At 54.9% G+C, this 25990-nt stretch overlaps 2 protein-coding genes across 3 annotated transcripts; one reads left to right on the top strand and one right to left on the bottom strand.

Annotated features, from left to right (window-relative positions):
- Positions 1-61: 61 nt before the first annotated feature.
- Positions 62-9529, top strand: TMEM151B (transmembrane protein 151B). Of its 2 annotated transcripts, XM_074333020.2 has the most exons (4): positions 70-1752; positions 3896-3935; positions 4042-4336; positions 5542-9529. In XM_074333020.2, exons 1-4 carry the CDS (start codon positions 1575-1577, stop codon positions 6664-6666), a joined length of 1638 nt encoding a protein of 545 aa, XP_074189121.2. In that variant the 5' UTR covers positions 70-1574; the 3' UTR covers positions 6667-9529. The 2 variants fall into 2 exon arrangements, with proteins under 2 accessions (XP_074189120.2, XP_074189121.2); XM_074333019.2 differs by having other exon boundaries at positions 62-1752; positions 3896-4336.
- DRC5 (dynein regulatory complex subunit 5) lies at positions 8839-24278 on the bottom strand. Its single transcript, XM_019734716.3, has 6 exons — positions 23990-24278; positions 21112-21195; positions 15235-15531; positions 13675-14243; positions 11180-11629; positions 8839-10309 (listed from the first exon to the last, which is right to left on the bottom strand). Exons 3-6 carry the CDS (start codon positions 15506-15508, stop codon positions 10100-10102), a joined length of 1503 nt encoding a protein of 500 aa, XP_019590275.3. The 5' UTR covers positions 15509-15531; positions 21112-21195; positions 23990-24278; the 3' UTR covers positions 8839-10099.
- Between the last annotated feature and the right edge of the window lie 1712 nt (positions 24279-25990).

Here is a 25990-nt window from a genome sequence, read left to right as displayed (position 1 = left end):
CATCCCAGCAGTCAGTGTACTTGCCAGATATCCAGGCTTTGCCTCAAGCTAACTTTCTACTCCCTGACATCCCCACGGACTTTTGAATGGGAAAGATACGGATTCTACAACTACCTCTGTGAGTACGAGCCGGTGACCTTAAGTAAGTCATTCACCCTCCCTCTGCCTCCATTCCTGAAGGGTAATGGGGCAACAGTTACTATATGTTAAAGACTCCAATGTAGCACATGACACAGGAGGATTCCCCAGTGACTGTGCACGCAATGATCATGCATAGCCTTTATCTTATTCTATCATAATGATTGGTTTCCATGTCCCCTCTTCCCATTTAGGCTGTGCTCCTTGAGGGTAGGATAGTGTGTGTTTCACTTCTGAACAGAGCACAGAGTAGTTATCCAACACCTATTCATTGAGTGGATGCACCCAGGAATGAATGAATATGTTTCCTTTCTGCCTGTCTGAGGGGCGGCAGGGAAAAGCAGTGCAGGTGGATGGCACGAAGGGGTAGTCACTCAGCCTGGCCTATGGTTTGTGTCATTGCCTCCTATATCCACAGAAGGTTAGAGCCTTAGAGATTGTCCAGTCAACTTCCTCACTGCACAGATGAGGAAACTAAGGCTCAGAGAGGGGAAGGCATTTACCCAAGGTCACATAACTAGTTAATGGAAGAACGAGGATTAAGAATTAGAACTCAGGTTTCCTGATCTCCAGTCTAGGGCAATGTACACACTTTGCTTCTCTGGGGCTCTTCTTCTAGGAAAGGAAGATGGTTCCATGAAGGCTGGTTCCAATGTCCTCCCCTCTGCCCTCTGTTAGTCCTTTCTCACATCTAGGTTCAATCCTTTCCCTTTCACCCTATTCCATCCTGGTTCAGTTGGGTCTGGCCTCTGAAGACTGGCTCCTGCCTTAACCCTTTACCACCCAACTGGGAGTAAGGATCATCCTGGGGTTCCAAGACTCCATTTCCTCTTCCCATCCTCAGCCCCAGGAATTTGAGGGAACCAAGGATGGGGAGGTATGTAGGTTGAACCGCTGGCGCCCCCTCCACGGAGAATAGGAGGAAAGGAGTTATGGCATAGATCTTCCTAGGATGGTGGTGGAGTGTGGGAGTGTGAGTGTGAGTGTGTGTGTGTGTGTGTGTGTGTGTGTGTGTGAACGCGCGTGCGCACGTGCCGCGTAGTTAGCAGAGCTGAGAGTAGGGAAGGGGTGCGGGGAGCCCCTGTTGCTTCTCCTCTTTGGGGGTGGTTATTAGGTAGGCTTGGGGAAGGCGGAGTTTGGGGGGCTGGGGGCGGGGCTCCTGCTCTGCGAGGAAGGGGGGGCGCGCTGGCTTCGGCTCCGCTCAGACAAAAGGCGGCGGCGGGAGCGGGCGGGAGGCGGAGCGGCGCCGCGAGGGCCTCAAGGTGACACCCGCCCCCGGCCCCGGCCCCCCCGGCCCGGCCCCCCAGCCCGCCTCCCCACCCCGAGCCCCTACTCCCTTACCCCCGGTGCCCTTTCCAGGTCCCCTCCCCCCGGCGGGGGGTGGGGAGCAGCGAGGGCCCCGCCCCCTCCTGTCCCCTCCCCAGGGCCCGCGCAGGATGCCCCCGGCCCCCGGCAGCCCCCCGGGAGGCCTTGAGCTCGACGCGCCCCCTCTACGCCATGTCCCCCCCTGGCTCGGCCGCGGGAGAGAGCGCCGGCGGCGGCGGCGGCGGTGGCGGCCCCGGGGTCCCGGAGGAGCCCACAGCGGCGGCGGACGAGGGCCCCGCCCGAGAGGAGGTGAGAGCCGGAGGCGCCCCTTCCCCGGGCGCGGCTGCAGTCTGGCCCCCTCCCCCACCCCCCGCCGCGCGCGGCCCCCGCCGGTTCCGCCGCAACGCGGCCGGCGCCCCGCACCCCGAGCCGGCCGCCGCAGCCGCAGTCCGGCGCTGCTACCCCAACACAGCGGCCGGAGCTGTCCACGGTGGCGGGGAAGGGGCCGCGCCGGGGGCGGGGCTCGGGGGTCCTGGACAGGGGGAGGGGCCTAGGGGCGGAGCCTCGCGGACCCTGGGCGGATGGGGGTAGGGAAGGTGAGAGGGATCCTAGCTCGAGGAGGGGATGCTATCTTAAAGGCCAGAAAGGCCGACTTGTAGGGGCTACAGAAGCAGGAGTACCAGGGGCAAATGGTGGTGTTACCCGAGCTGGGGTCCTAAGAAGGTCAAATGTGTACAGAGGTGAGGCACCCCCGTCACTGGGAGTGTGTGTGGGGGGTGCACCTCTCTCTCCCAATGTCCATGCAGCTCCCCCAGGGGGCCCTGAGCCCAGGAATCCTTCAGAGTGTTGGTACTAAGCATATCCCTAGTTAGGAGGCCTTACTCTTCAGTCCTCCGAACCTTAAGACAAAGAGACTGAGCAAAGTACCAGGAACACCCCCATTTCCCATGCACACTCATGCACACACATGCACACTGCACTAGGGCAGAAGCACACAGGCAGACGGGCCTGCAGGTAGGGTCCCTTTCAGATGTGCTCTCGTTGGGACAAGTGCACACCCAGGTAGTTGCACAAATATACACCCCCCCCCCCAAGGACAAGGTTCCCTGAAAGGCTCATGTACCCTAATCGGGTTTGTTTATGCCATGTGCTATTTCCTAGCCCACCTATCTCTCTGAACTTCCAGATCTTTCCTTTAATTTCACACCAGGTCCAGGACCCACTGCTTGTTACTGTGCCCTTCCTTCATACCCTTTTCTCCCTTCCCCTGACTAGCCTCCAGGTTGGGCCCTTGTAATTGAAGGAATAAGTGAGGATCTCAGCGAGAGGGTGTGTGCAGGGTTCCTAAAGCTAGACAGCAGGGAGGAGGAATCGGAAGGCCCCAGACACAGCCAGAAACCCAACTGAATACCCAACTGTTAAGTGGCTACTGGGTGCCAGCACCATGGCAGGCAGCCAAGGTGCGAAGTGGATGGTGCCCTGCCCTTAGGAGCACCCAGTCTGGTGGTAGAGCCAGACATGTAAACAAGTCACTGGGGCGACCGTGAAACAGAATGTACCAAGTGCTTTAACAGGCTAACAGGCCCTGGGAGAGCACAAAAAAATTGCCTTTTTTTGACAAATGGCTGGGCTGCAAACCTCTTCCTTCCTATCCCCCAACTCCCACCCCACGTCCCCTCTCCCCAGCCACATGCCTCTGCCCTCCTAGGTATCTCCTCTGGCGCTGCCTTCTGCTCAGGGACACCAGCCCCCTCCCTTTTATCTGAGAACAGGGGAAGGGTATTAGGGTGCAGGAAGGGAGACTCACAGGAGGCCTGGGGTCCACAATGCGGGGAGATAGGGCCTGGGGTTTCCAAACGAGGTAGGAGGCTAATTGTCTGTGAGGGACACAGAGATGTGTGGGTCAAAGACGAGTGGTTCCTTCAGAACGTAGGACTGAAAGCATCTGGAAGAAGGGAGGGCCCCATTTGAGAAGTGGGAAGGTGATGTCAGTGGAACTCCTGAAGGGGTCCGGGCTGGGGACCTGCCTTTGCTGATGCCTGTCTGTCCTCCCCTGTCTTCCCCATCCGCCTTCTCCTGTTTCATTGCCATCTTTGTGTCTTTGCACTCTTGTTTCTCTGCGTGCCATCCTATACATCTGTGTCTCCTCTGCCACCTGGGCCTCTTCCCTCCTTTTCTGGCTTGGATCCCTTTCTGCTTCTTGGGGTGTCTTTCTCTTTGTACTTCCCTATCCTGGCATTCTGTTCCCTTTTCCTGTCCCCGTGGCTCACTCTGGATCACTTCTGTGTTTTTCTCTGAACCTGGGCCTCCCTCTCTCCACATTCCTGTCTCTGTCATCTCTGGTGCTGGCCTCTACCCCTCCATCCCTGCACCCATCTCTGTGCTGGGTCCTGCCGCTCGGTCTCACTCACTTCCCTCTCATCTCGGCCCCTTTCCCTGCCCCTCTGAGCAGCAGCGTCCCATCCAGCCCTCTTTCACCAAGTCCCTCTGCCGTGAGTCCCACTGGAAGTGCCTGCTGCTCTCCCTGCTCATGTACGGCTGCCTGGGGGCCGTGGCCTGGTGCCATGTCACCACAGTGACCCGCCTCACCTTCAGCAGCGCCTACCAGGGCAACAGCCTCATGTACCACGACAGCCCCTGCTCCAACGGCTATGTCTACATCCCCCTGGCCTTTCTGCTCATGCTGTATGCTGTCTACCTGGTGGAGTGTTGGCACTGCCAAGCCCGCCACGAGCTGCAGCACCGTGTTGACGTGACCAGTGTTCGTGAGCGCGTGGGCCGGATGCAGCAGGCCACGCCCTGCATCTGGTGGAAGGCCATCAGCTACCACTATGTCCGCCGCACACGCCAGGTCACCCGATACCGCAATGGAGATGCCTACACCACCACCCAGGTGAGGGGCTGGAGGGGAATACAGGGCAGTCCAGATGGAAGGGGGTGCTGGGATCCTGCCTGACTGTCCCCAGGGGTTGGAGCACAGGTACCAATGAGCTCTTGGGGGCACTGCAACAGGAGGGCAGTAACAACAACCATGATAATAACAGCAAACACCAGGAGCCAGGCTCTAAGTACTTTACAAAAATCGTTTAACCCTCATAACAACCCAATGAGGTAGGTAACTATTATCCCTGTTTTACAGATGAGGAAACTGAGGCATGCAGAGGTTAAGTAACTTGCTCTAAGTCAAACAGCTAGTATGTGGGGGAGCTGGTATTTGAACCCAGTCAGTGTGGCTCCAGGGTTTATACGGTTTAGTGATTAGTAGTTGGAGATGGCTTCACATGCACTCTCACAGCGTGCTCTCACCTGTTCAGTCAGGTGGCTGCTACCAAGTCCTCTTTCACAGGTAAGGAGACCTAAGCTCAGGGACTTACCCAACGTCTGCAGCTTCTACGTGCTAGTGCTAGACTCAAACCTAGGGCCCTGGATCCCAAGTCCAGGGCTCCCAGAGGTGGGGGTCAGCTGGCAAAAAGGTGGAGGTAGGCACGGACAGTGGGGGGGGGGGATGGTCAATCAGCACTTGCCTGGTCCCTTCAGGATTAGACATATTAGAGCCCTGGAGGAGGAGAAGGAGGAGATTTTCCCATGTGAGCGTGACATCTGTTTCAGTACTGGGATGGGTAACAGAAGCCCTGAGCCTGTGAGAATCAGGAGGGAGGCTGGGTGGTAACTAAGGTGGAAACGGAGACCAGAGAGCTCCTCCCCAGGGCCTATTTGGAAACATGTTTGTAAAAGGAAAGAGGGGCAGGCCGTTTGTGCAGATGAAGGGCAGTGTGGGACAATGGACGCAATGGCAAAAGGTCAGGCAAGCCAGCTGAGCAGTTCATGGCGAGAGCCTGACTCAGAGAGGAAGCAGCGTTTAATTAAAATTAGAACGCACACAGGTAGGCATGAGATTGAGTCCTGCCCTCATCTCTTAACTCACTGATTAAATGGAGGGCCTCAGTTTCTCTATAAATCAGATGAGATGATCCTACCCGCTCCAACTGGGATCAATCCAAGATAGGCTGAGGGTTTGACCAGGCAACAAGAGCGGCGATGGGGCGGAGGAGGGTGGGCAGACAGAAGCGACTCCCACCACCTTCCCCGGCACCGCAGGTCTACCATGAGCGTGTTAATACGCACGTGGCGGAGGCCGAATTCGACTACGCGCGTTGCGGCGTCCGCGACGTGTCCAAGGCGCTCGTGGGGCTGGAGGGCGCGCCAGCCACGCGGCTGCGCTTCACCAAGTGCTTCAGCTTTGCCAGTGTGGAGGCCGAGAACGCGTACCTGTGCCAGCGCGCGCGCTTCTTCGCCGAGAACGAGGGCCTGGACGACTACATGGAGGCACGCGAGGGGATGCACCTCAAGAACGTGGACTTCCGCGAGTTCATGGTGGCCTTCCCGGACCCGGCCAGGCCTCCGTGGTACGCCTGCTCCTCGGCCTTCTGGGCCGCGGCGCTGCTGACGCTGTCGTGGCCGCTGCGCGTGCTGGCGGAGTATCGCACGGCCTACGCGCACTACCACGTGGAGAAGCTCTTCGGGCTAGAGGGCCCGGGCTCCGCCAGCAGCGCGGGCGGCCTGAGCCCCAGCGATGAGCTGCTGCCCCCGCTCACCCACCGCCTGCCGCGGGTCAACACGGTGGACAGCACGGAGCTCGAGTGGCACATCCGCTCCAACCAGCAGCTGGTGCCCAGCTACTCGGAGGCGGTGCTCATGGATTTGGTTGGGCTGGGGGCGCGCGGCGCGGGGGGCTCTGCGGGCGGCTACACCCCCACTTGCCGCTACGGCGGGGTGGGCGGCCCTGGCGCGGCGGGCGTGGCCCCGTACCGGCGCAGCTGCGAGCACTGTCAGCGGGCGGTCAGCAGCTCGTCCATCTTCTCACGCAGCGCCCTGAGTATCTGCGCCAGCCCGCGGGCCGGGCCGGGGCCCGGCGGAGGGCCAGGCTGCGGGGGCAGCCGCTTCTCGCTCGGTCGCCTCTACGGCTCGCGGCGCAGCTGCCTGTGGCGCAGCCGGAGCGGGAGCGTCAATGAGGCGAGCTGTCCCACGGAGCAGACGCGGCTGTCGAGCCAGGCCAGCATGGGGGACGACGAGGACGAAGACGAGGAGGAAGGCGGGCCGCCGCCGCCCTACCACGATGCCCTCTACTTCCCGGTCCTCATCGTGCATCGGCAGGAGGGGTGTCTGGGCCACAGCCACCGGCCGCTGCACCGTCACGGCTCCTGCGTGGAGACCTCACTGTGACCAACGGCCCCCGACAGGCCCTCGCCGGACTGTGGTCCCTGCGTGTAGCAGGGGGAGTCATGATGGCGACTGAGGCTGTACTGAGGGGAGGGGAGGGCGCGTGGGACAGGACAGACCGCGATGGGCCGGAGACCCCCGCCTTCCCTGTACATAAAGAGACAGATGAGTGGGAGGGGGTCGGCAGTTCCTGGAGAATCCCACCGGGGCAGAGTCCTTTCTTACAGGCCTGCCCCTGAGTTCCTAAGGGGACACCTCCTCTTTCAACACGCACATTCGAGATTTTCCATCCAGCCTTTCAACAGATCTTCTGACTGTTATGTGGCAACTGTGATGTGGGACCGTGTTAGGCCTCACCTAGAGTGAGAGGCCCTTGCTGTGCAGCTGGGGAGGTTCAGAGGCTGCGGGGAAGGGAAATTGGGGCTTTCCTTCCTCCGCTGCCTGGCCCCCCTGGGGCCTCTCTCTACTGAGGGGGCGGTGGTTTAGTGAACAGCAGCAGGGCTGACTTCCAGCCAGCTAATGAATTCAGTGGGTCTGAGGCCGCGGCCAGGTGTCAGCCCCGAGACTCCATCTAAAAACCGGGGAAATGTTGCTATCCTCTTCTTGGCGCTGGCCCCAAAGATCGGGGTTTCCTTTCTACCACTCCCTCCACTGTTGTTTATTTCACTGGGGCCCAGAGCCTGGGTCCTGGAGGGACTGTGCTCACCGCACAGACGTCACTCTCCACCCCCCCTCCTGCTCCGTGGCTCTGAAGAGCTGTTGCCAGCAGGGAGGGGACGGGAGTGTACTTTCTCAGTCTTCCTGTACAAGCCTCCTCCTCACCTGGGTTCTGGGAGGGCACTCTCTTCAGAGAGGGTGAGATCCCACCTGGGCAGCATTCCTTAAAACTGACCAAGGTGAAATGCATGGGGAGAGTGGGAGACAGACCTGGGTGGAAGCAGATGGGATTTGGGAGAGGGCCGTGAAGCGTAGAGGGAAAGACCTCCAAAGGAGGACCTGTCTGTGGAGGGCAGCCCTTGCTTCCCTCAGACTTTCTGGGGAGGAGTGGAGCGTGGTTGTCCCCACACATTGCCTCTGTAGGGCTGAGGACAATGTCACAAGCCCCAGCTAGAGAAACACTCAATTCCAATGGCAGGGTCAGAGGCAGGAATTCTCTAAATCTTGCCCGACCTCTCTGTCCTATACCATGAGCTGAAGAAGCCCTGCTGTGTGTCCCAGGGTCTTCAAAGAGGCATCCTGCCACCATCCCAGGGCCCCGGCCCCACATCTTGTTCCCTCAAAGCTCTGATGCCACCTTATCTCCTCACCACTCCCACCCTGATACGCTTCCGTGTGCATGTTTGTGTACAACCCCACTGCCCTCCCAACTGCCCCAGCTGAAGTTTTCCCAGCAAAATTAGCGCCCAGAGATTGAGTTTACATTTCAAGCTGGAGAGGATAAACCTTGGGCCACTGGACATTGCTTGTCCCTGATGCTTCTCACTTCACCTGAGCCATCTGAGCTCCTCCTTCCCTTCCTGCAGCCGCTCTCATCTTCCTCCAGCCTAGTCAGGCCTGCACCCACCAAGGGCATGGCCTCCACCTATGCAACATCTCCTCTGGCTCCCCTGCCCTCCTTCCTGGGGGGTGGGAGAGAGACTTGGGAGGCACAGATTGTGGGGACACCATGGACCATCGGAGTTCAGCTTTATTTTTCCTGTGGAGGTGGCTGAATGGGAAGGGAGAGGAGGCCAAAGAAGGGGAGGCTTGGGCAAGAGGGAACAGCTGCCCTTTAGGATTCCCTGGGCAGCAGTGCCCACCTGCCTGCCAACACTGAACCCTCTTAGACCCCGAGTCTGTGCTCCTTGGGGGCCTGGTGGTTGGAGCACCCCTCTTTGCACGGACATCTGTGAGGTACAGATGGTGAGCTGTGGCCTCAGGCCCCAGTTCTTGGCCAGATGGCACCTGGACGTCTTGCCCTTGTGTGGGGGCAGGCTGGACGCCTCCTGGCTCCATAGAGGGAGGAACTCAGCTCCTTCTCCCTCAGGCCCTTCCTGAGATAGAGCCTGAGCTAGAAGAAGGGGAAGGGAGGGGGGCCTTATTAGTTTTGCCTGTATTAACCATTTCTGCCTAGGTGTTCTCAGACAGCCTCACCTCCCACCCCACACACGCACAGACTTAGAGAGAAACCAATTCTTTGGTCTATTTCTTTGGTAGCTTTATTGATTGCCAGGGAAAGGAAAACCAGAAAATTAATTAATCTCTAAAATTAAACTTTACACTGAATGTTCTTGTTTCTCTAATTAGAACCTCTGCTAGCAGCTGTGGCTATGTATACACACACTCACACACTCGCCCTCACACCTACACATTTGCACTCTGGAACTGTCAGAGGGTATCAGGCGCAGACAGACTCTGGGTTGCCCGGACAGGCACACACTCAGCAGTCACTCCCAAGCCCCCTTCGGTGCTCTGCTCAGTGCTTCCTTGTTGGAAGGAGTCCCCAGAGAGCAGGCACCCCTAGGCTGTGATTGCAGCCCATGACCAACCCTTTGGAAACACAGATATGGAGGTTCTGGGTCCCTCAGCCTGTGGAGGATGGGACATGGGGCTTGGCCTGAATCCATCAGTCAGATCCTCTTGTGGCCTCATGGGTTGATGTGATTTCAGGGTGGATGTGGCTCCAGAGTGGGCAGCCACGGAGTGGCTGGGGGGTACCTGGAAGGCTCCTGGGGACAAGGGCTTGCGGGGTGGGCTGGGCCTGGCTGGGGAAAAGACAGGTCTCTGTCAACTGGGTGCATCACACTGTGGCCTTTCTGTCATGGATTTCCAAGCGCAAAGATTGTACAAATGAAACTGGATAATAAAATTGTGGATGACTCACTGACCTCCCTTCCCAGTGTGGCACTTCCACCACCACTCTTCCTCCCATGAGATGCTTTCGAGGGAGACCCCTGGGTCTGAGCCCTTCCCGTCACCACTGTTTCCCCCTTCCCAGGCTGGGGGAGAGGATGCGGTGATGACATGGCCTGTAGAGCTGGGTCCCTTAAGCAGAGTCAAGTAACAGGGAGGTAGCCTCTGCAGGGATGAAGGTGGAAGATCCAAACAAAGGTCTGCTGTAGCGTGTGGGGGGAGAGTCATAGAGATGGGGGACCCTGTGGGAGAGCTGGGCAGGCACAGTCCCTCTGCTTTTCCCTATACCTGGAAGAAGTCAGTTGTTTTAGGGGGTCCCTCTCCCTGGGTAGAGGGCTGGGTCCCACTTCATCCCCTTCTCCCCCATCTAAGGGCCCTCCCCCTCCCCATATCTTTATCCATAGAACCCTTGATCACACCCTAAGGATTTTCATGGTCTCCCCCTCCCCCATCCCTCTGCTGCAGGCATGGTGGGGGCCTGAAATAAAGAATAGGGCTGGGGTACCGACCCAGGTCTGGTTACTGCCCAGCTCTATCCCTCATCCTATCTTGAAGGGTTCTCAGGGTCCTTGGCGGTGAGTGGGGACATGAAGTGGCTGGCATTCAAGCCCCTCTGGCGGGCTGTTTCACGATTGGCACAGAGAGCCTGTCCAATGAGGTACTCGCTCTCCTGGGCCACCTCAGACAGGCGCAAGTCAAACTCCAGCAGAGTCCTGTTGTCTGACATGCCTTCCAAGAGCTGCTTCCCGCCGTCCTGGGAGAGGAGTACAAAGGAAGGGATCATTTTACATCCTTACCCAGGATCTCACACACACACACACACACACACACACACACACACACACACACACTTATATAGAGATGTGACTGGAATAAAAATTTCACAGAACAGTACGTAACCTATCTGCGCAGTACACTGGCATTTTCTATTCTATTCCTATCTTATCTCCTTCTATCCTGTTCCATAAGAAAAAGGGTGCTCAAGACTCACGACATTGATTTTTCAACTGCAATGGTTTGAAAAACATGTCTCTATGGCAATGATGGTAATTGCATTCCTTCCGTTCAGCCATGGGCACGTGAGACAAACTTGGCTAATGAGATGTGAAGAGGAAATTTGGAGGGAATGGCTTCTGGGAAGATTTTCCTTATTCCAAAAAGAGAACAAAAGAGGGAGTGTTCTCCCCTTGTCGGCCTCTGAGCATGGCCCCAGGTGGCTGCAGCAGTCACCTTGGGACCACATGAGGGCTATCAGAGAGGCCCCAGGACATGAGGCTGGAGTGGGCAGAGCAGAGGCTGGCACCGAGCCAAGGAATTTTCCAACCCTAGAACCCCTTACCTTGGGGCTTCTGATTATGGGACATAATGAATACTCCTCTTGTTTAAGCCACAAGTATAACTCATTTAATCCTTCTAGTGAGACCACTTAGAAGTAGATACTCTTATTATCCCCACTTTACAGAGGAGACAGTGGAGGCCCCAAAAGGTTAAGGAACTTAAGTGCTAAGTGGCAGAGCTGGGGTTTGAACCAGGCAAAGCCTGTGATCTTAGCAATCACCCTGTAAATACCCCCTGACCGTTCGCTTCCATGTCCACCCGCAAGGCCCCAGAAGCTGTGGCTCACCAGTCCTATGTGGTTGCAGGACAGGTTGATGCTGGTGAGCGTGGTGTTGACGGACAGCACCAGGGAGAGGAGCGTGGCCGTGGGCTCCGACAGCTCGTTGCCGCCAAGGTGCAGCGTGGTGAGGCACTTGTTGGTCTGCAAGGCGTGGGCAAGTGCCTGGCCGCCTTCGTCCTCAATGCAGTTGAGGCGCAGGTTGAGGGAAAGGAGGCTGGTGTTGTGTGCCAGGGCATGAGCCAGCGACTGGGCACCAGGGGCACGCACCTGGTTGTTGGCCAGGTTGAGCACACGCAGGCGGCTGTGGCTCAGCAGCTTGGCGGCCGCGCGCACGCCACGGTCCCCAATGAGGTTGTGTGACAGGTCCAGCTCCTCGAGGGCCGGGTGGTCCAGGAGGCTGCGGATTAGGATACGTGCCTTGTCGTCGTCCACCTTGCTTCGGGTCAACCTAAAGATCTGTGGGCAGGTAAGGGGTCTCCAGCACCTGGCAGCCAGGGATAGCCTGCCTGCCTACCTACCTTCTGCAGGTAGAGGGGGAGCCACAGGGAGGCCGGAGCTTCTGCTCACCCTGTAGTGGTCACCTGGCTGGGTAAGGCCTGCCTAGCACGGCAGAGGGGTGCCGAATTGGTGGTAGGTAGTAGGCGGAAAAGGCTATCATTTCTTGAGAAATTACTATGTGCTGGGCATGCTGCTAGAACATGTCATAACCATTGTCTCTCACCCTCTGCATCCCAGTGCGATAGAACGAGTTCTCTCTATTTCACAGATAAAAAAAAAACACAGGCTTAGAGTAGACGCCTCATTTACCCAGAGTCACATTGGGGTGAAGTTGTGGAGGCAGGTTTCGAATCCAGGTCTGTAGCCCCTCACTGCACCCTCCTCAGCTGGCTAAGATCAACCGTGGCAAACAGAGGAACTTTTTGAAGGAGATTGCCAGGGTAAGAGTGAGAGAGAAAGTGGGAAGGGTGAGAACCAGGGAATGGATGGGTTGGGGAAAAAAAGATAAAAGAAGGGGGTGGAACTAACACTGTGGGTGTTGGGGATGGGCACCCCAGTCCCTTCCCTTCTCACTGGCTGGTTCCACTCCTCCTCTTCCTTGAGACCTCGGAGTGGCTGGCCTCTCCACTCTCTCCCTATCCTTCGGTCCTCTCCTTTCTTTACATTCCTCTTAGCGCTTCTAGTCTTTTCATCGCATCTATCTGGCAAAGCTCCGAACCTGGATCCAGCCCTCTCTCTATGTTCTGCATGTCTGTGCCCAGGCAACTGACATGATGAAAAACGTCACATGACAGGACTGGTTGGTTTCACTGGAACCACCACTAGGCCCTCAATGCTGTGTGAAAATTCAACTCTGTTTCTCTGGCCAACATACTTTCTCATAATCTACAACAACCATTTCTACCTTCTCCAGCCTCCTCAAACTTCAGGGGCCACCCTGCAGCCTCCTTTCAGCAAGTAAATCTCCCCTCACCTCCCCAGCCATTGAATGGGAATCCCTTATTTTCCTAATACCAAACACAAACCCATTGCTACCCACCACATCCACTCTCCCCTCTGCCCAGAGCCACCTGCCCTCTCCTGCCTTCTCAGGAACCTTTCTTGGTCAATGAATGTGGGCCTCTGTTCTGTACGCAACCCCTTTCTTGCAATTGGATGGAACTTTACATTGGTTTTAAACACATGGCAGTTTCTTCATAAGAAAACCCGAACCCCTCACCTTTTGACTACTCTACCTTTCTCTCCCTTCACAGCCAAGTTCTTGAAAAAGTTGATTGCAGTCATCCCGTTTCCTCCTTTCCCTCTCTCTACATAAACCACTCCACTCTGGCCTCTCTCCTGGCACTCCACGGACATAGCACCCCTTCAAGGACTTCCACGTTTGCTAAATCCATCTAAGTTCCATCCCCATCTCACCCCAGTGCTGCTTACCCCCTCTTCTTGAAACACAGCCCTCCCTTGGCTTGGTGACACAATACCTTGTCCCCTGTTCTTCTCTGATTTCCTGGCGGGCTCTCCCTCTTCCAACCAGAATATTCGGGACATACTTATACTAAACAATTACTTGATGTATATCTGGAATTCAAATTTCATTGGACAGCCTGTTTGTTTTTTTTCATTTGCTAAATCTGGCAGCCCTACCCTAGTTGCAATTTTACATTCATATGATTGCTGATGAGTGCCTTTTATCGCACTAGACAGTTAGCTCCACAGGGCACAAATGGTATAATTTTGCTCAATGCTGAGTCTTCAGCACCTAGGACAGGGCCTGGAGCGCAGATGTTCGTTGGATGAATAAATGGCTGGTGAACTGGGGGAGGGCAGTGCCTTGTTCGTCTCAGCCTCCCCAGAACCCACCTGGGTGCAGCGTGCATAAAAACGACGCTTGGTCAACGAATATGGAAATGGGAGGAGAAAGATGACCATAGCGGAGGAAGAGGAGAGGGCAGGGAATCAGCGACGCTGAGAATGGGACATGGAGGAAGGCTGGGGGCGGATGGTACCTTGAGAGTGTGGCATGCCTTGATGGTAGCCGCCAGGGAGTGGCAGTCGCGGTAGGTGAAGAGGAAGAGGTTCCACTCGAAATTCATGCCACAGTCCTTGACACGGTACACCAGGTCCAGCTCCTCCAACTGGCTCAGGCCAGCCACCAGGTCATTCAGTTGGTAGTGGTCCCTGGTGGGCTCCTCCGTCTCTCCCTCGCTGCCGGAGTCGGACTGGTCCTCACTCCGCGGCGTGGGAGGCAGATGCACGGGCGGAAGGAACTGATCCACACGGAGCCTGTGCACGTAGTTCCGGCACAGCGGCAGCAGGTCCAGGATCACCGCGGGGTCCGTGGTGCCTGGGATGAAGTGCTTTAGCAGGTTCTCCAGGTGCCGCTCGAAGAACATGCACTTCCAGCTGCCGCCATGGCTGTCCACGTGGCACACAGGCCAGCGATGCATGCAGCAGCGGCGCCAGTAGCTCTCATCGTGGATCAGGTTGGCGGTCACAGCCAGTGGCAGGTCAGGAGACAGGTCGTTCAGGACCTTCTGCTGGTGCTCTGGGAGCAGCTGCGTCAGGATAGGGTTGTCTTTGGGAACAGAGGAAGGCAAGCAGGAGTCGCTGAGTTGGGGATGGAAGGGTGATCTGGGCTGGGCCTACCTGGGGGCACCAACAACAGGGAATACCCTCCCCTGCCTTCAGGGAGCCCCAGTGTGAGAGAGCAGACAGACTATACTCTGAGGAAGTCTCAGTCTGAGGGGGCTGACATAGCCCCTGGCTTTGGGGTGTTCCATGCCTGAAGGCTGATATCTTAGCATCTGGTTTCAGGGAGCTCCCAGGCTGAGGAAGAATCTCAGGTCCAGCCCTCAGTCATCACTTAGTCTGATGGTGGAGACAATCCCTGACTTCAGAGGTTCCCAATTTGATTTGATGCTCTCATTTCAAAACAAACAAACAAAAATTTGAGCACTTACTATGTGCCAGACGCTGTTCGAAGTGCTGAGGGTACAAGAGTGAACAAAACAGAGGAAGGCGCTCCCTCTTATGAGGGGAGGCAAACAATACACAAATCAAGCAAATATATTGTAGGTCAGGTGGTGATAGGTGCTGAAGACAAAATGAGAGCCCTGTCCTCAGAGAACTCCCATCCAGTGAAAGAGGCTGACAACTCATCTCTGAAAGGTTTGAACATACACAGAGCACAGAGTGCAGAACATCCATGCCATGGAAGACCCCAAGCGAGTGAAGGTTGATCAAAACCAAGGAGGGCTTTCTGGAGGAGGCGGTAGATAGGGTTTGGGCTGGGTTTTGCTGGAGAGAATGGGAAAGGTGAGAAGAGGGCATAGGCATGGAGGGCACAGTGTGGGTGTGAGTCTGGTGGGGCCTGGAAATAGGGCTAGCAGGAGAAACTGTCCCGGCCGCAGGGGTGAAGAGAAGTGTTGAGTGGAGATGAGGATGCTGAGTGAGAGGGAAGTGGCTGCCCCAGGGCCCAGCATCTAAGGCCCCTCCTCCAGGCAGTCCCCACCCACCCTGCCCCATCCTGGCCTTCTCCCTCCTGCCTCAGGCAGGGACAGACTCACTTGGGAAGTTCTTGACAATGTTCTGAATGCAGAGCTCTGTGAGCAGGGGCACGATGGCCAGTGACCACTCAGCATCCTCGGCGATAATCCTGCGCAGCCGATGTGCACCAGCCCCAGAATTTGGGCCCCTGGACTTCACGGGGGGTGGGACTGAGGGCTTTGAGAGCTGTGGACCTGAGCTCAAAACTTGATCTGTAGTGGAGGATGGGTCCTGGATGGAGATGAAGGAGCGGCTGGGAGCTGAGGGTGCTGGTGTTGCTAGGGATTCCTGCATACTGGTGACTGGCTGATGGGCACCTGGAGCCAGAGGGGTGGGTAGAAGTGTTACTTTGGAGGGTCTCAGTGGGCATTTACCAAGAGAGGTAGCACAGAGTCTGGAGGGACAGTCTCTGGAGTAGAGCAGGTCCAGGTACAAATCCCACTGATTAGCTGTGTGGCCTTGGGCAAGTTACTGAACCTCTCTGAGTTTCAAATGCCTCCAGTGTGAAATGAGGATAACAGTTACCAATAAGATGATTGGGAGGAGTGAATGCATAGCATACTTCCACACTGTAGCAAGGGACAGCCCCAAATTTTATGCGATAACTGCATAGTAATTACCAGTAATTGCTGTATGATGGACACTTTTTTAGTATGCATATTAACTCATTTAATCCTCACAAAAGGCCTTTTGAGAAAGGCGCTTGTGATATTCCCATTTTTCTGATGTGAAAAATGAAGCACAGAGAGGTTAGCTGACTTGCTCAATGTCAAGACAGCTTAAAAATAACAAAAGACGGTTTGAAAATTAATTTGGGGAACGTACAGAGGGATAGTGGATGGGGGAGGGGGGTTCACACAGTGTGAGGGATATAAATGATAAACGTCTAAGTTTTGCTTTGTCTTGTGCACCTGAAACTAATAAAAAAAAATAACAAAAGACGGACTTCGACACAGTCTATCAACTTCATGCTCTTACCATTACATCGTATTGCCCCTCTGAGGGTGAGGGCTGGGGAGGTGTCTATTGCCAAAAGACCGAGGTATACTAAAGAACTATTTCGTTCAAAACAGCTCCCTGTTCTAAATATTTTACAGAACAGCAACTTCCTGGCGCAGAGGATGGCTTGGGAATAGCACCGGCCAACAGAAATAGAAAGCAAGCCCAAAGGCAAGCCGCATACACTACCTGAAATTTTCTAGTAGCCACATTGAAAAGTAAAGAGAAACAGGTGAAACTAATTTTGTATTTAACCCAATATGTCCAAAATAGCATCATTGAAATATATCATCAATATAAAAGTTACTGAGATATTTTATATATTTTTTTCATACTAAGCCTTCAGAATCTGAAGTAGCTGGTGGCTACTATTTTGGACAGGGCAGGCTGAGAGATTAAGGGGAGGGGAATCCAGACCCACGCCTTGCCAGATGCCAGCACCTTCTCCTCCTCCCCTGTGAGGGCTCAAACTCTGGGCCCCTTTCCCTTCAATCTCCCCATCCTAGTCTTCCTTCTAGTTTTCCCAGCCTCTCTGCATTCCAGACAGCAGTGGGAAGTTGTGGGAGGCAAAAAGGCAGCTAAATCTGGGGCTGAAGACCAAAGACAGAGGGCGTATAGGGCGGGGGAGGGGCTGGGGCCCCTCCCCTTTGTCCATTCCTGCCCCGGGACTGCAGCAGCAATGGGGCTGCCCGGCCTGAAGTTCCTCCTTCAGGCAGTTTCCCCTCAGATTTGCTCCCTGACTCTGGGTCCTGTGTAGTGACCCGTGGGAAGGAACACTCTGAACCAGCGAAGGTGTCCTTGGCAGATGGAGGGAACCAGATGGTGCTCCCCAGCCTGCCAGGCATCTCAAGGAAGAAGAGCCTGGCTGTGTGTGTGTGTGTGTGTGTGTGTGTGTGTGTGTGTGTGTGTGTGTGTCAGAGAAAGAGAGGGAGAGACAAAGAAGAGGGCAGTGTATGGAGGATATCTCTGTTTGTGACACCGAATGCAAATCAAATGCAAATTCACAGGCTGTTTTGCATTGTGGAATCACCGACTGGTGCCCTCTGACTCATGGCTCCTCAGAGGGTGTGGCTGTATGGGGGGGGTTGCTCTTAGAGGTGTCAGATGAGTTTGTATTTCTGGCTTTGCTAGTGACTTGCTGTGACTTTTGGCCAACTTCCTTAACCTAGCTGAGCTTTGGTTTCCTTATCTGTAAAACGGGATACTATTATGTTCCTACGTAGGCAGGCTGTTGTGGAGATTTCTCTGAAATAATATTTGAATAATATTGATGATATTTCAAGAGTACTGGAGGGGGTCTGTGGAGGATGAAGGCGTTAAGGACAGGGGTCCCAGGCTGGGGAGAGGATACCTGGACACCTGCTTCTTGAGTGCTGACCTGAGATGATATCTTTGAGCGAGACCCTTCCCTATCTCCACGGGAGATGTGAGGGGCAAGGTGGCGGTGGTGGTGTTCAGGGCTGGATGGAAGGACAGGTGGGCCTGGCCTTCCGGGCAAGAGAAGAGGGTAGAGACCGCTGGCCGGCCCTGTTCCTGCTAGCTCCACCCCTGGGCTCCCTCCAAAGTCCTGGCCTGAAACATGTCTGTGTCCTCCTCAGTCCCACATGCAGCCCAAGACAACATAAGGGCCACACCCAAGGGAGTGGGACCCAGCCTAACAGGGGAAGCCCCAGGTGACTGGCAGGTGTTGCCCTGGAGCTGGCTCTCCCGGTGTTACCCAAAATACTGTCTGCCCTCACCATCCTGGTAGGTGATGCCTTTCCTTCCTCCCGGGAGGCCACATGTTGGGCAACCTCATCTGGGGCCAGGGGGGCACCCTCTGAAGCGGGGTGGGCCCAGCCCCACTGCCTAATGCCTCACTGTCTCAGGACTTGGCATCTCCTCCCGAGGTCTGGTCCTAATTGCTCTTGCGGCTGTTTGGAGCCTGCAGTCCACCTCTGAGTGGAACACTGCCGGACTTGAAACGGGGTGGGTCCCAGAGCCCAGAACCATCTCTTTGAAAGGAAGGGGCAAAGCGTCCCTCCATGGGCTCCACATGCATGGTTGGTATAAAAGAGAGCCCCTACCGTCCCGTGATGTTTATAGAAACCTCCGTGGCCCCAGGTCTGATGTCATTTGTAAGGCAAATGTTGAAACCATTAACCTCATAATAAGGTCAGAGTTGATCGTTTTCACTTAAGAACTTCTTGATTTTTCAAAAAGTATTTTTGGGAAACAAATTATTATCGAACACGGAGGATTCTTCTAAGGAGAACTTTAGTTCCAATTAAAAAAAAATCTATTATTAAAAACGAATAATATACAAAACAAAGTACGTTTAAAAGGATAGGAGCAAGACAAGCTCATTGCCTTGCTGTTATTCATGTTACGAAGATGATGTGATGTGTGGTCCCTCCCTGGCAGGTCGTGCGCCTGACCCCTGCCCTCTCCACCGCCACAAGCCTGCCACCCTCTGGGCTCTCTTTCCTGCGCTGATCATTCTCTCAAAGTCTCCAGCGCAGGCTCCCCTCACTCTGCTTGCCCTGCACAAGTTGCGGTTCCTCGGGATTCTGTTGTAGGAGGCCGTCACCCTGCCTCACTCCTTTTGATGGATGGCAGCTCTCACCTATCCTCTGAGCTGCAGACTTGGGTCCACTGGCCTCCCAGTTCCCTCAAACTCAGCTGCCCCCCAAGAGCACTCAGTGCTTCCCCCAAGTTGCTTCTCCTGGCTCCCGACCTTGGCCAGGGCCACCACGGTGCCTAAACCAGGAGCTGGGGACTCACTGCTCTTCTTCAGGCCCCCCACATCTGGTTACTGTTGGAGTGTCTCAGTTCTGCCTCCCACCCCAGCAGCCCGTGGTCTCCCTCTTGCTGCTGCCTTAGCTCAGGGCCTCATGGTCTGCCTGGATCGTAACTTCAGCCGTACAGCCCCTGAGTCTGTCATCCAGTGTACCAGTCCTCTCACATCAAGCCTTCCCACGGTTACCCTGGCAGGCCTCTGTGCGAGCCCTTTGATGGCTCACCGCCGCTCACTGGGTACAGCTCAGCTTCCTCAGCTCAATACGGAAGGTATTCCGTGGCTGGATGCTCTGTTTGAAATAAACTCCTCTTTGCATCTGGAATACCTCAGGCTAGTTTATGCTGCCCAGCCTTTGCTCATGCCATCCCCGCTGCTTGGAATGCCTTTTCTACCTTCTCAGCCAAGGAAGCAAGGGTCCTTTTGAGCTCAAGCACCACTTCTTCTCTGAAGCTTTTCAGCCTTTCTTGTCCCCCACTCCCACCCCCAAACAATCCCTCCCTTTATCAGAGCCCCTGTACCTGTGTCACTTCAATGATCGGAATGACTACTTTCTCCCCACACCCACACTAGACTGTGAGCTCCTGGGGGTGCAGGGACTGTTTCCTACTCATTTTGGTCTTTAGCTCCTAGCCAACATCAGGTCTGCTTTAGGTGAGGTAGCTGGTGTTTTGGGCTGCCCCACCCCCTTCTGATAATAAATTCTGGCCAATAGAAGTGTCCTGTATCAGTCAGAGTGATTGGTTTAGGCTGGCCACCTGATGCGAGCCAATCAGAGTCCTTGGAGGTAGACAGAGGACATCTGTCCTTGAAGGATTCGGATGCCCTGCTGCTGGCAGCAGTTTCCCTTCCTTCCTGTCTGCAGCGGGAGGAAGAAGCCTGGTGGAGACCAGCAGGAATGAGAGGTGGACAGAGAGCACCGGGCTACCTTCAGTCCCCATTCCTAGTCCCTGAGGCCCCAGAACTGCCTGGTTCCTCCGCGGTTCCTTCAATTCTGAGACCTAACTGGGCGTCTTCTGATGAGTCCTTTTTGCTGACGCTGAGTTGGATTTCTGCCCCTTTCTGACCAAAGGGTCCTGACCATTTTGATAGGCTCACTGTTTGGTGAATGAAATTATGGGTAAGCTACTCAATCAGCAAATGAAATAGTTCAAGGGGATGGCCGAGAAGGGCCAAAGGTCCGCAGGCTATTATGCACAGGGCCTGACCTCTAACTTCTGTGGCCTCTTCCTGTCTTGACCATCCTGAGCTTCCGGTCTCAACTCCCATCTCTCCAGCCATAGGTCAGTATCGGCAATTTACAACTCAGCACTTAACACTTACAAGCTCCTTTCAGAACTAACTCTTCTCTCATTTGAGTCTTATAAGCACTCTACAATGGAAGCAGGGCAGGCTTCTTAGCCCCATTCTATGGATGAAGAAACTGAGGACAAGATTAGCTCTAGGAACTGACTAGCCCTAGGACATTAGGAGGGGTGGGGCCAGGCCCTGAGGGCAGACTCCTGCCTCTAAGTACAGTGCACTGCTCTTCACAGTCACTTGGTGTGTCCCCCTCCCCACACTTTCCTACTCTCCACTTGGAAAGAAGAAAGCATGTTCCCTGGAGAGTAGGAGTCCTATCGTCACACAGAGAGGACCTGTCAGGGAGGGCCTTCCAGGCTGGGAGGGCAACCAGGCCTTGGCACCCCACAGTGGGAATGTCAGGCTCCTAACATAAGGCTTTCATCCCTGTTACATTAAAATGTACTTTTTCCCTTGATGAAATGAAATCTTAATATTATACAGGTGTGTATATATTCATATGTTAACCTTGAACTGCTGTTTAAAAATGCATCTCATTTTAGTCAAACGTAGTAAATTATGAAATATATACTGACGCTAATGTAGCAAACTGAAATAATTTGGCAGTCATTTGATATATTATTCTAACAGTTTAAGTGTACAGAAATGAAATATATATATATATATATATATCTCCATATCCTTTTATCAGTCATCCATGCCTCAGTGTGAATAAGTTTCAGATCCAAAAACAAAGCTGGGAAGGGGAGAAGGAGAATGTACCACCGAGTGGGGAGAGAGTGGGGAGGGCCACAGGAGAACGAGAAGGCAGAAGACCTACCTCACAGGGTGGCCTCAGTCTGGCCTGGGCATCACCAGTCTTCAGCTGAGAGTGGTAGTAGGTGGCAAAATCCTTCCTGGAAGCCTGCAGGGATGGGTAGACATACATTATCCAGGGGCCTCACCCATACAGCCCCCAAGGGCCCATAGATGGCAGCCCCAGAAGTGGCAGAGCAGTCGCCTTCCGCTCTGGAGCCTTCTCTCCCCAGGGAACGCCCCGGGCAGTCAGAGAATCCCAGAGTTTGAAGGCTGGAAGCTCGTTCAGAACTCTAGTCCTCCGGGGCAGGAATCCTCCCTGACATTCCAGGGAGAAGGTTGGGGCCAACAGCAGTGAGTGCCTCTTGTGCCACCACCTGGTGTCCTCATCTAAGGGGGACATGCTCTGAGATGGGGGAGAGGGGACATGCTCAGGGACCTTTCATCGCCTGGCACCTGTCTCATGGGCCTGTTGGGCTTCACATGCTATGTCTCCAGCATCAAGCCAATCCACCCCAGGACCACAATCCCGGGGGGAAGGCCAATCCTCCTCCCTTCCAGGTCCCCACCCTGAGTCCTCAGGACCAGGGTCCAGGGTCCTGAAGTCAGATTCAGGCCACACCTCAAAGGATTAGGTCTTAAGGTCTGCTCTCTACATGCCCAGGCACAGGTAATATAAAGTGATAAGATGCTCCCAGTTTGGCCAGATTGTCCTTAGTTTTGATGGCTTGTGTCCGGTGGACAAGTATTCTGGGAACCATATCCTTGCCTATATAGAGCTACAATTTATTGACGTCTAGGCCCTCAGTTGCATGTGCACAGCAAGAGGCAGTGTAGCAGCTGGCTAAGGACCCCGGAGTTACGCTGCCTAAGGTCGAATCTCCATTCTGCTCCCTAGCATCTGAGAGACCTTGGGCAAGTCATTTAACCCCAGTAAGCCTCCATTTCTTTATCTATAAATGGAAATGGTAATTAATGGTACCTACTTCATAGGATTATCTAGAGGATTAAGGAGCTAATGTGTGTGAGACATTTCATATAGTGCTGGGCCCGGAGCCAGCACTCAAGATATGGGTTCGATATTGTATGAAGACGTTAGATGCCTGACCTTCCTACGTTTATTAAATCTTCAGATTTATTGTGGAGGATTATTATTGTTGTTTTAACACTATTATTCCCATCTCACAAATAAGGAAAGCTTAAGTACCGGTAACTTGCTAAGTGTCACATAGCTAGTAAGTGGATAAGCTGAGGTTTCAGCAGATGTCTGTTCAAAGTCCTCTCTTACTCTGTGCACAAAAGCATAAGAACTAGTGAGATGTGGGGGTTGCTGCCTAAATGCCCCAGGCTGGTTGTTCACAGCACTTTCCCCGTGGACCTCTCAATTTCTCCAGCTCATGAGCGCTCTCGTCTCATCACTAGTATGGAGCCTGAGGGTCCCCTTCTGGTGCTGACCTGAACAATCCAGTCTCCCTCACCCCCTATATCACTGCCAGGTACAGGGTCCTTCCACCGAACTGGACTGTGGCCTGTATCCTTCTGCTTGAGGCCCCATTGGACCCAGGAGAATCCTGCAGAGCTGTGCTCGCCTGCCCCACAGCTCACACTGCCCTCCCTGTTCCTCATAGACCTAGGATTCAATGCTTGAATCTCTTACACATTCCGTCCTCTCAGAGGAGGTCTCAGACCCTTTGCATCCTCCTCAAGTTCCCAGTTAACCGCTTTGGGCAGAGGCTCCTCCCACCTGCCCAAATGGGAAAGTTGAAGATGCTGGAGGAAGCCCTCTCTCCTTTTTGCTCATCACACCCCTGGTCCTCAATTGTCCTCACCTCCCTCTTTTGAACCGAGAAGCTGAAGCCTCTGGCCTTCTTTAGGCCCACCAGCACCTCTGCCCCTGGACACAACCATGTGCTACCTGGCACAGCCCCCCCAGTTCCCCAGCACTCCACCCACTTCTCTGGTGCTTCCCACGCCTTCTCAGCCAGCCTCTCCTTCAGCTCAGGCATCTGTCCTCAGGGCCTTGGGCTTCTGTCTACATTTCCCCGATCTCTTTCATGCCCATCATGTCAGATCCTACCTCAGGCCAGGTCACTACCAAATCCCCATTTGGGAATTCCCCTTTTGTGGAATCACAAAAGAAGGAAAAAAAATTTCTCTGTCGGGGTGCAGGCCCAGCCTGCTTGGTCACTGGGGAGTGAAACAAGCACCCTTCTCAGAGCCCTGGGCCTGGCCCTCCTCCCACTCGTCCACTTAAGTCTGTTGTCTTAAAAAGGACCCGCGCCTTTTCTCTCCACCCCTCATCCCTACCTTCAGCTCAGATACCGCAGCGGGGAAGCTTATCTCCAAAGGCCAGCGAGTCCCTCCCCCAACCCGCCTAGGGTGATGAGGCCCGAGCTTCTCCTCGGTAACCCAGGGAAACCAGTCCCGCTGTGGGAGGGAAAAAGGTGCGGAAGCTTCTGGACCTGCAGGAGGGTGCAGCCCGCAGGAGCTGGGGTGGGGGGTGAGGGATCAGCCTTCCTGAGAAGACTGGGGCCCCGGGCTTAGGGCTGTTCTCCTCCACGACCTACCCTACGGGACGCCCCACATTTCTCTTCCTCCTTCTTAAGGTCCCCTCTCCACCCTCCCGCCTCCCCTCACTCGCAAACCCAAGCCTCTGGGCCAGTTTGCAGACAGTGGCTGTGGCAGGGGAGGAGGCACCGGTCTGGCTCAAATGGGTGGGGTTGGAGGGCCTTCTGCAGGTACTACCCCGCCATGCGAAATGTGGGAGCCAAGACTGGGGCCATCTGCGGGCTTCGGGCCGGGTGAGCTGAGGGCACCCCGCGGGCAAGAGTGGGGGCAGGGAGAGTTCAGCCCGATAGTGGAGAACCAGAGTTGAGTGTTCTCTCTCCCGGAGGTCACCTCACCCGCTCCGGGTACCCAGGCACTTTTCTTCCGGAAGGGCCCCCGCGCGGCCAGCACCGGTCGTTAGGGACGCCCGGCGTCTCCAGGGGGCGGGTTCGAGGGCCAGTGTGCACATGCGCGTGCCCGCGCGTGTGCTTGCACCAGGTCTCGGTCGGGTGCGGTGCAGGCGCGCAGGGCTGTCCTTCGGCGGTTGTCACTACGAGCCTTGGCAAGGGGTTGACGCGAGGAAATTTGTCTCATACGCTGTGCAGGGCCGCTGTGCGGGCTGTGGGAACTCTGCATGAGGCCTTCTTTGTGCTTCTGGGGGACGTTTATGAACGGGCTTTTGTGGGGGAAGGCGAGGAATGGAGAACTCGGGTAGGACTCTTGGAGTGCTATTCCTTCTTGGTGCATTTTGTTGGAAATGGGGGTGTTAGGAAGATCTGGGAGAAGCATCAACAGTCTCTTCTGGAAGTTACTGGAACTCCCGCAGCCTCCCGTTGCCACCAGGCCCTGCAGGAGAGCTGTGGGCTGCAGCATCCCTGCAGAGGGGCACCTTCCACCTTTCTCTAAGATGTAAACAAGGCTGATGTGTGGCACCAGGTAGGAAGGGTCCAGCCTCCACAGCACTCCTTCACTCAGTCCTAAGCCTGATGCCCCCCCAACACAGCCCTGGATGACAGGATGTGGTGTCTCCTCCCCCCCAACCTTGGGTGACAGGACATGGTTGGTGCCCCTGAGGGCATGGATGACCAACTTCAAAGGGTTGGCTAGAAAGAAGCAGAAATTGCCCTTCAGGAGGAGAAAGGCAACCAGGGTGGTGGCAAGTTTCACAGAGGCAGAGCTTAGCTTTAAGCCCACCAATAATGATTATGTATTTTTGCTCAGTGGCCGGGAATCCACATATGCAGGGGGCTGATTTGTTATTCGTGGATTTCAACTGCAAGGATGGTTGGCTCCTCTAACTCTGCTCCCTGCACTGCTCAGGGTCAACTCTACGACCGTTTCCCGGAAAATAAGACCTAATTGAAAAATAAGCCCTAGCATGATTTTTCAGGATGACATCCCCTGAACGTAAGCCCTAATGCATCTTTTGGAGCAAAAATTAATATAAGACCCGGACTTATTTTCAGGGAAACATGGTAATTGGTTACCCTGGATAAGGTAACATCTCAGCAGCTGTTAACTCATCAGTAAATGGGAGTATAACTTCTCACCAGTGTCCACGTGTAAAGAGCCGGGCCCTGTAAAGCGCCAGGCCCTTGCTGAGCTGCAGTTACCAAGATCTCGAGGTAAAGCTTTGCAAATCCCACAGAGCTGAGCAAGCAGTGATTTACCAATATACCGCAGGTGCCTCAATCAGAATGAGAAATGGTGCAGGAAATGAAGCCAGGAGGACCTGCTCTGCTCTAATAATTTTAACTAAACAGCCCCAGAACTTAATAGCCAGGAGCCTTTGACTTGAAGATGAGTCCATGAGGTCCTTTCCTTTATGTAGCAACAGGGATTTGGGAATAGAGGTGGCGCTCCGGCATCTGGATAGGTCCTGGTAGGGAAGGAGGGCTGCCCTCTATCCTTCAGCTTCCTCCTGCTCTGAGCTGCCAATTTTCAGCTTCAGCTCAGGCATAGGGCAGGTGCTGTGCAAAAAGTCGCCCTGGTTCCTGCTCTTTGAGCCCAGGAGCTGCCATCTCCCAGCTCACTGTGCCTGGTCTTCTCCCCCTAAGGGCCTCTGCACTGGCTGTTCCCTGTCTGGGAAGCTCTTCCCTCAGAAAACCATGTGGCTCACACCCTCCCCTCAGACGCCGCCTCAGTGAGGCAATGCCACCACCCCACCCACCCGATCCCCAGGCTGCTCTTTCTCCATAGACATCGCCTCTGACACCCTCTTCTCTGTATTGCCTGTTTCCTCACAAGACGTAAGCTCCACAAGGGCAGGAAGTTTTGTCTGTTTGGTTCTTGCCACATTCTTAGTAACTGACCGGTACCTGTTACTCATTTTATCAACAAATCCCCAGGGCCTTCAC

This window comes from Rhinolophus sinicus, chromosome 2, assembly GCF_057876585.1.
Source record: "Rhinolophus sinicus isolate RSI-liver-muscle chromosome 2, RSI-T2T, whole genome shotgun sequence".
NCBI classification, from domain to species: Eukaryota; Metazoa; Chordata; class Mammalia; order Chiroptera; family Rhinolophidae; genus Rhinolophus; species Rhinolophus sinicus.
Note: the sequence above shows the minus strand (reverse complement) of the source record. Positions and strands in the feature narration are given on the sequence as shown.

Bases quoted from the DNA above. Each gene is read 5' to 3' on its own strand.
- TMEM151B (XM_074333019.2), top strand. From the start codon at position 1,636: ATGTCCCCCCCTGGCTCGGCCGCGGGAGAGAGCGCCGGCGGCGGCGGC. The intron at 1,753-3,895 runs GTGAGAGCCGGA...CCCTCTGAGCAG, and splicing joins AGGGCCCCGCCCGAGAGGAG to CAGCGTCCCATCCAGCCCTC. The intron at 4,337-5,541 runs GTGAGGGGCTGG...CCGGCACCGCAG, and splicing joins ATGCCTACACCACCACCCAG to GTCTACCATGAGCGTGTTAA.
- DRC5 (XM_019734716.3), bottom strand. From the start codon at position 15,508: ATGCAGGAATCCCTAGCAACACCAGCACCCTCAGCTCCCAGCCGCTCC. The intron at 14,244-15,234 runs GTGAGTCTGTCC...CTGTTCCCAAAG, and splicing joins CATTGTCAAGAACTTCCCAA to ACAACCCTATCCTGACGCAG. The intron at 11,630-13,674 runs GTACCATCCGCC...ACCTGCCCACAG, and splicing joins AGGCATGCCACACTCTCAAG to ATCTTTAGGTTGACCCGAAG.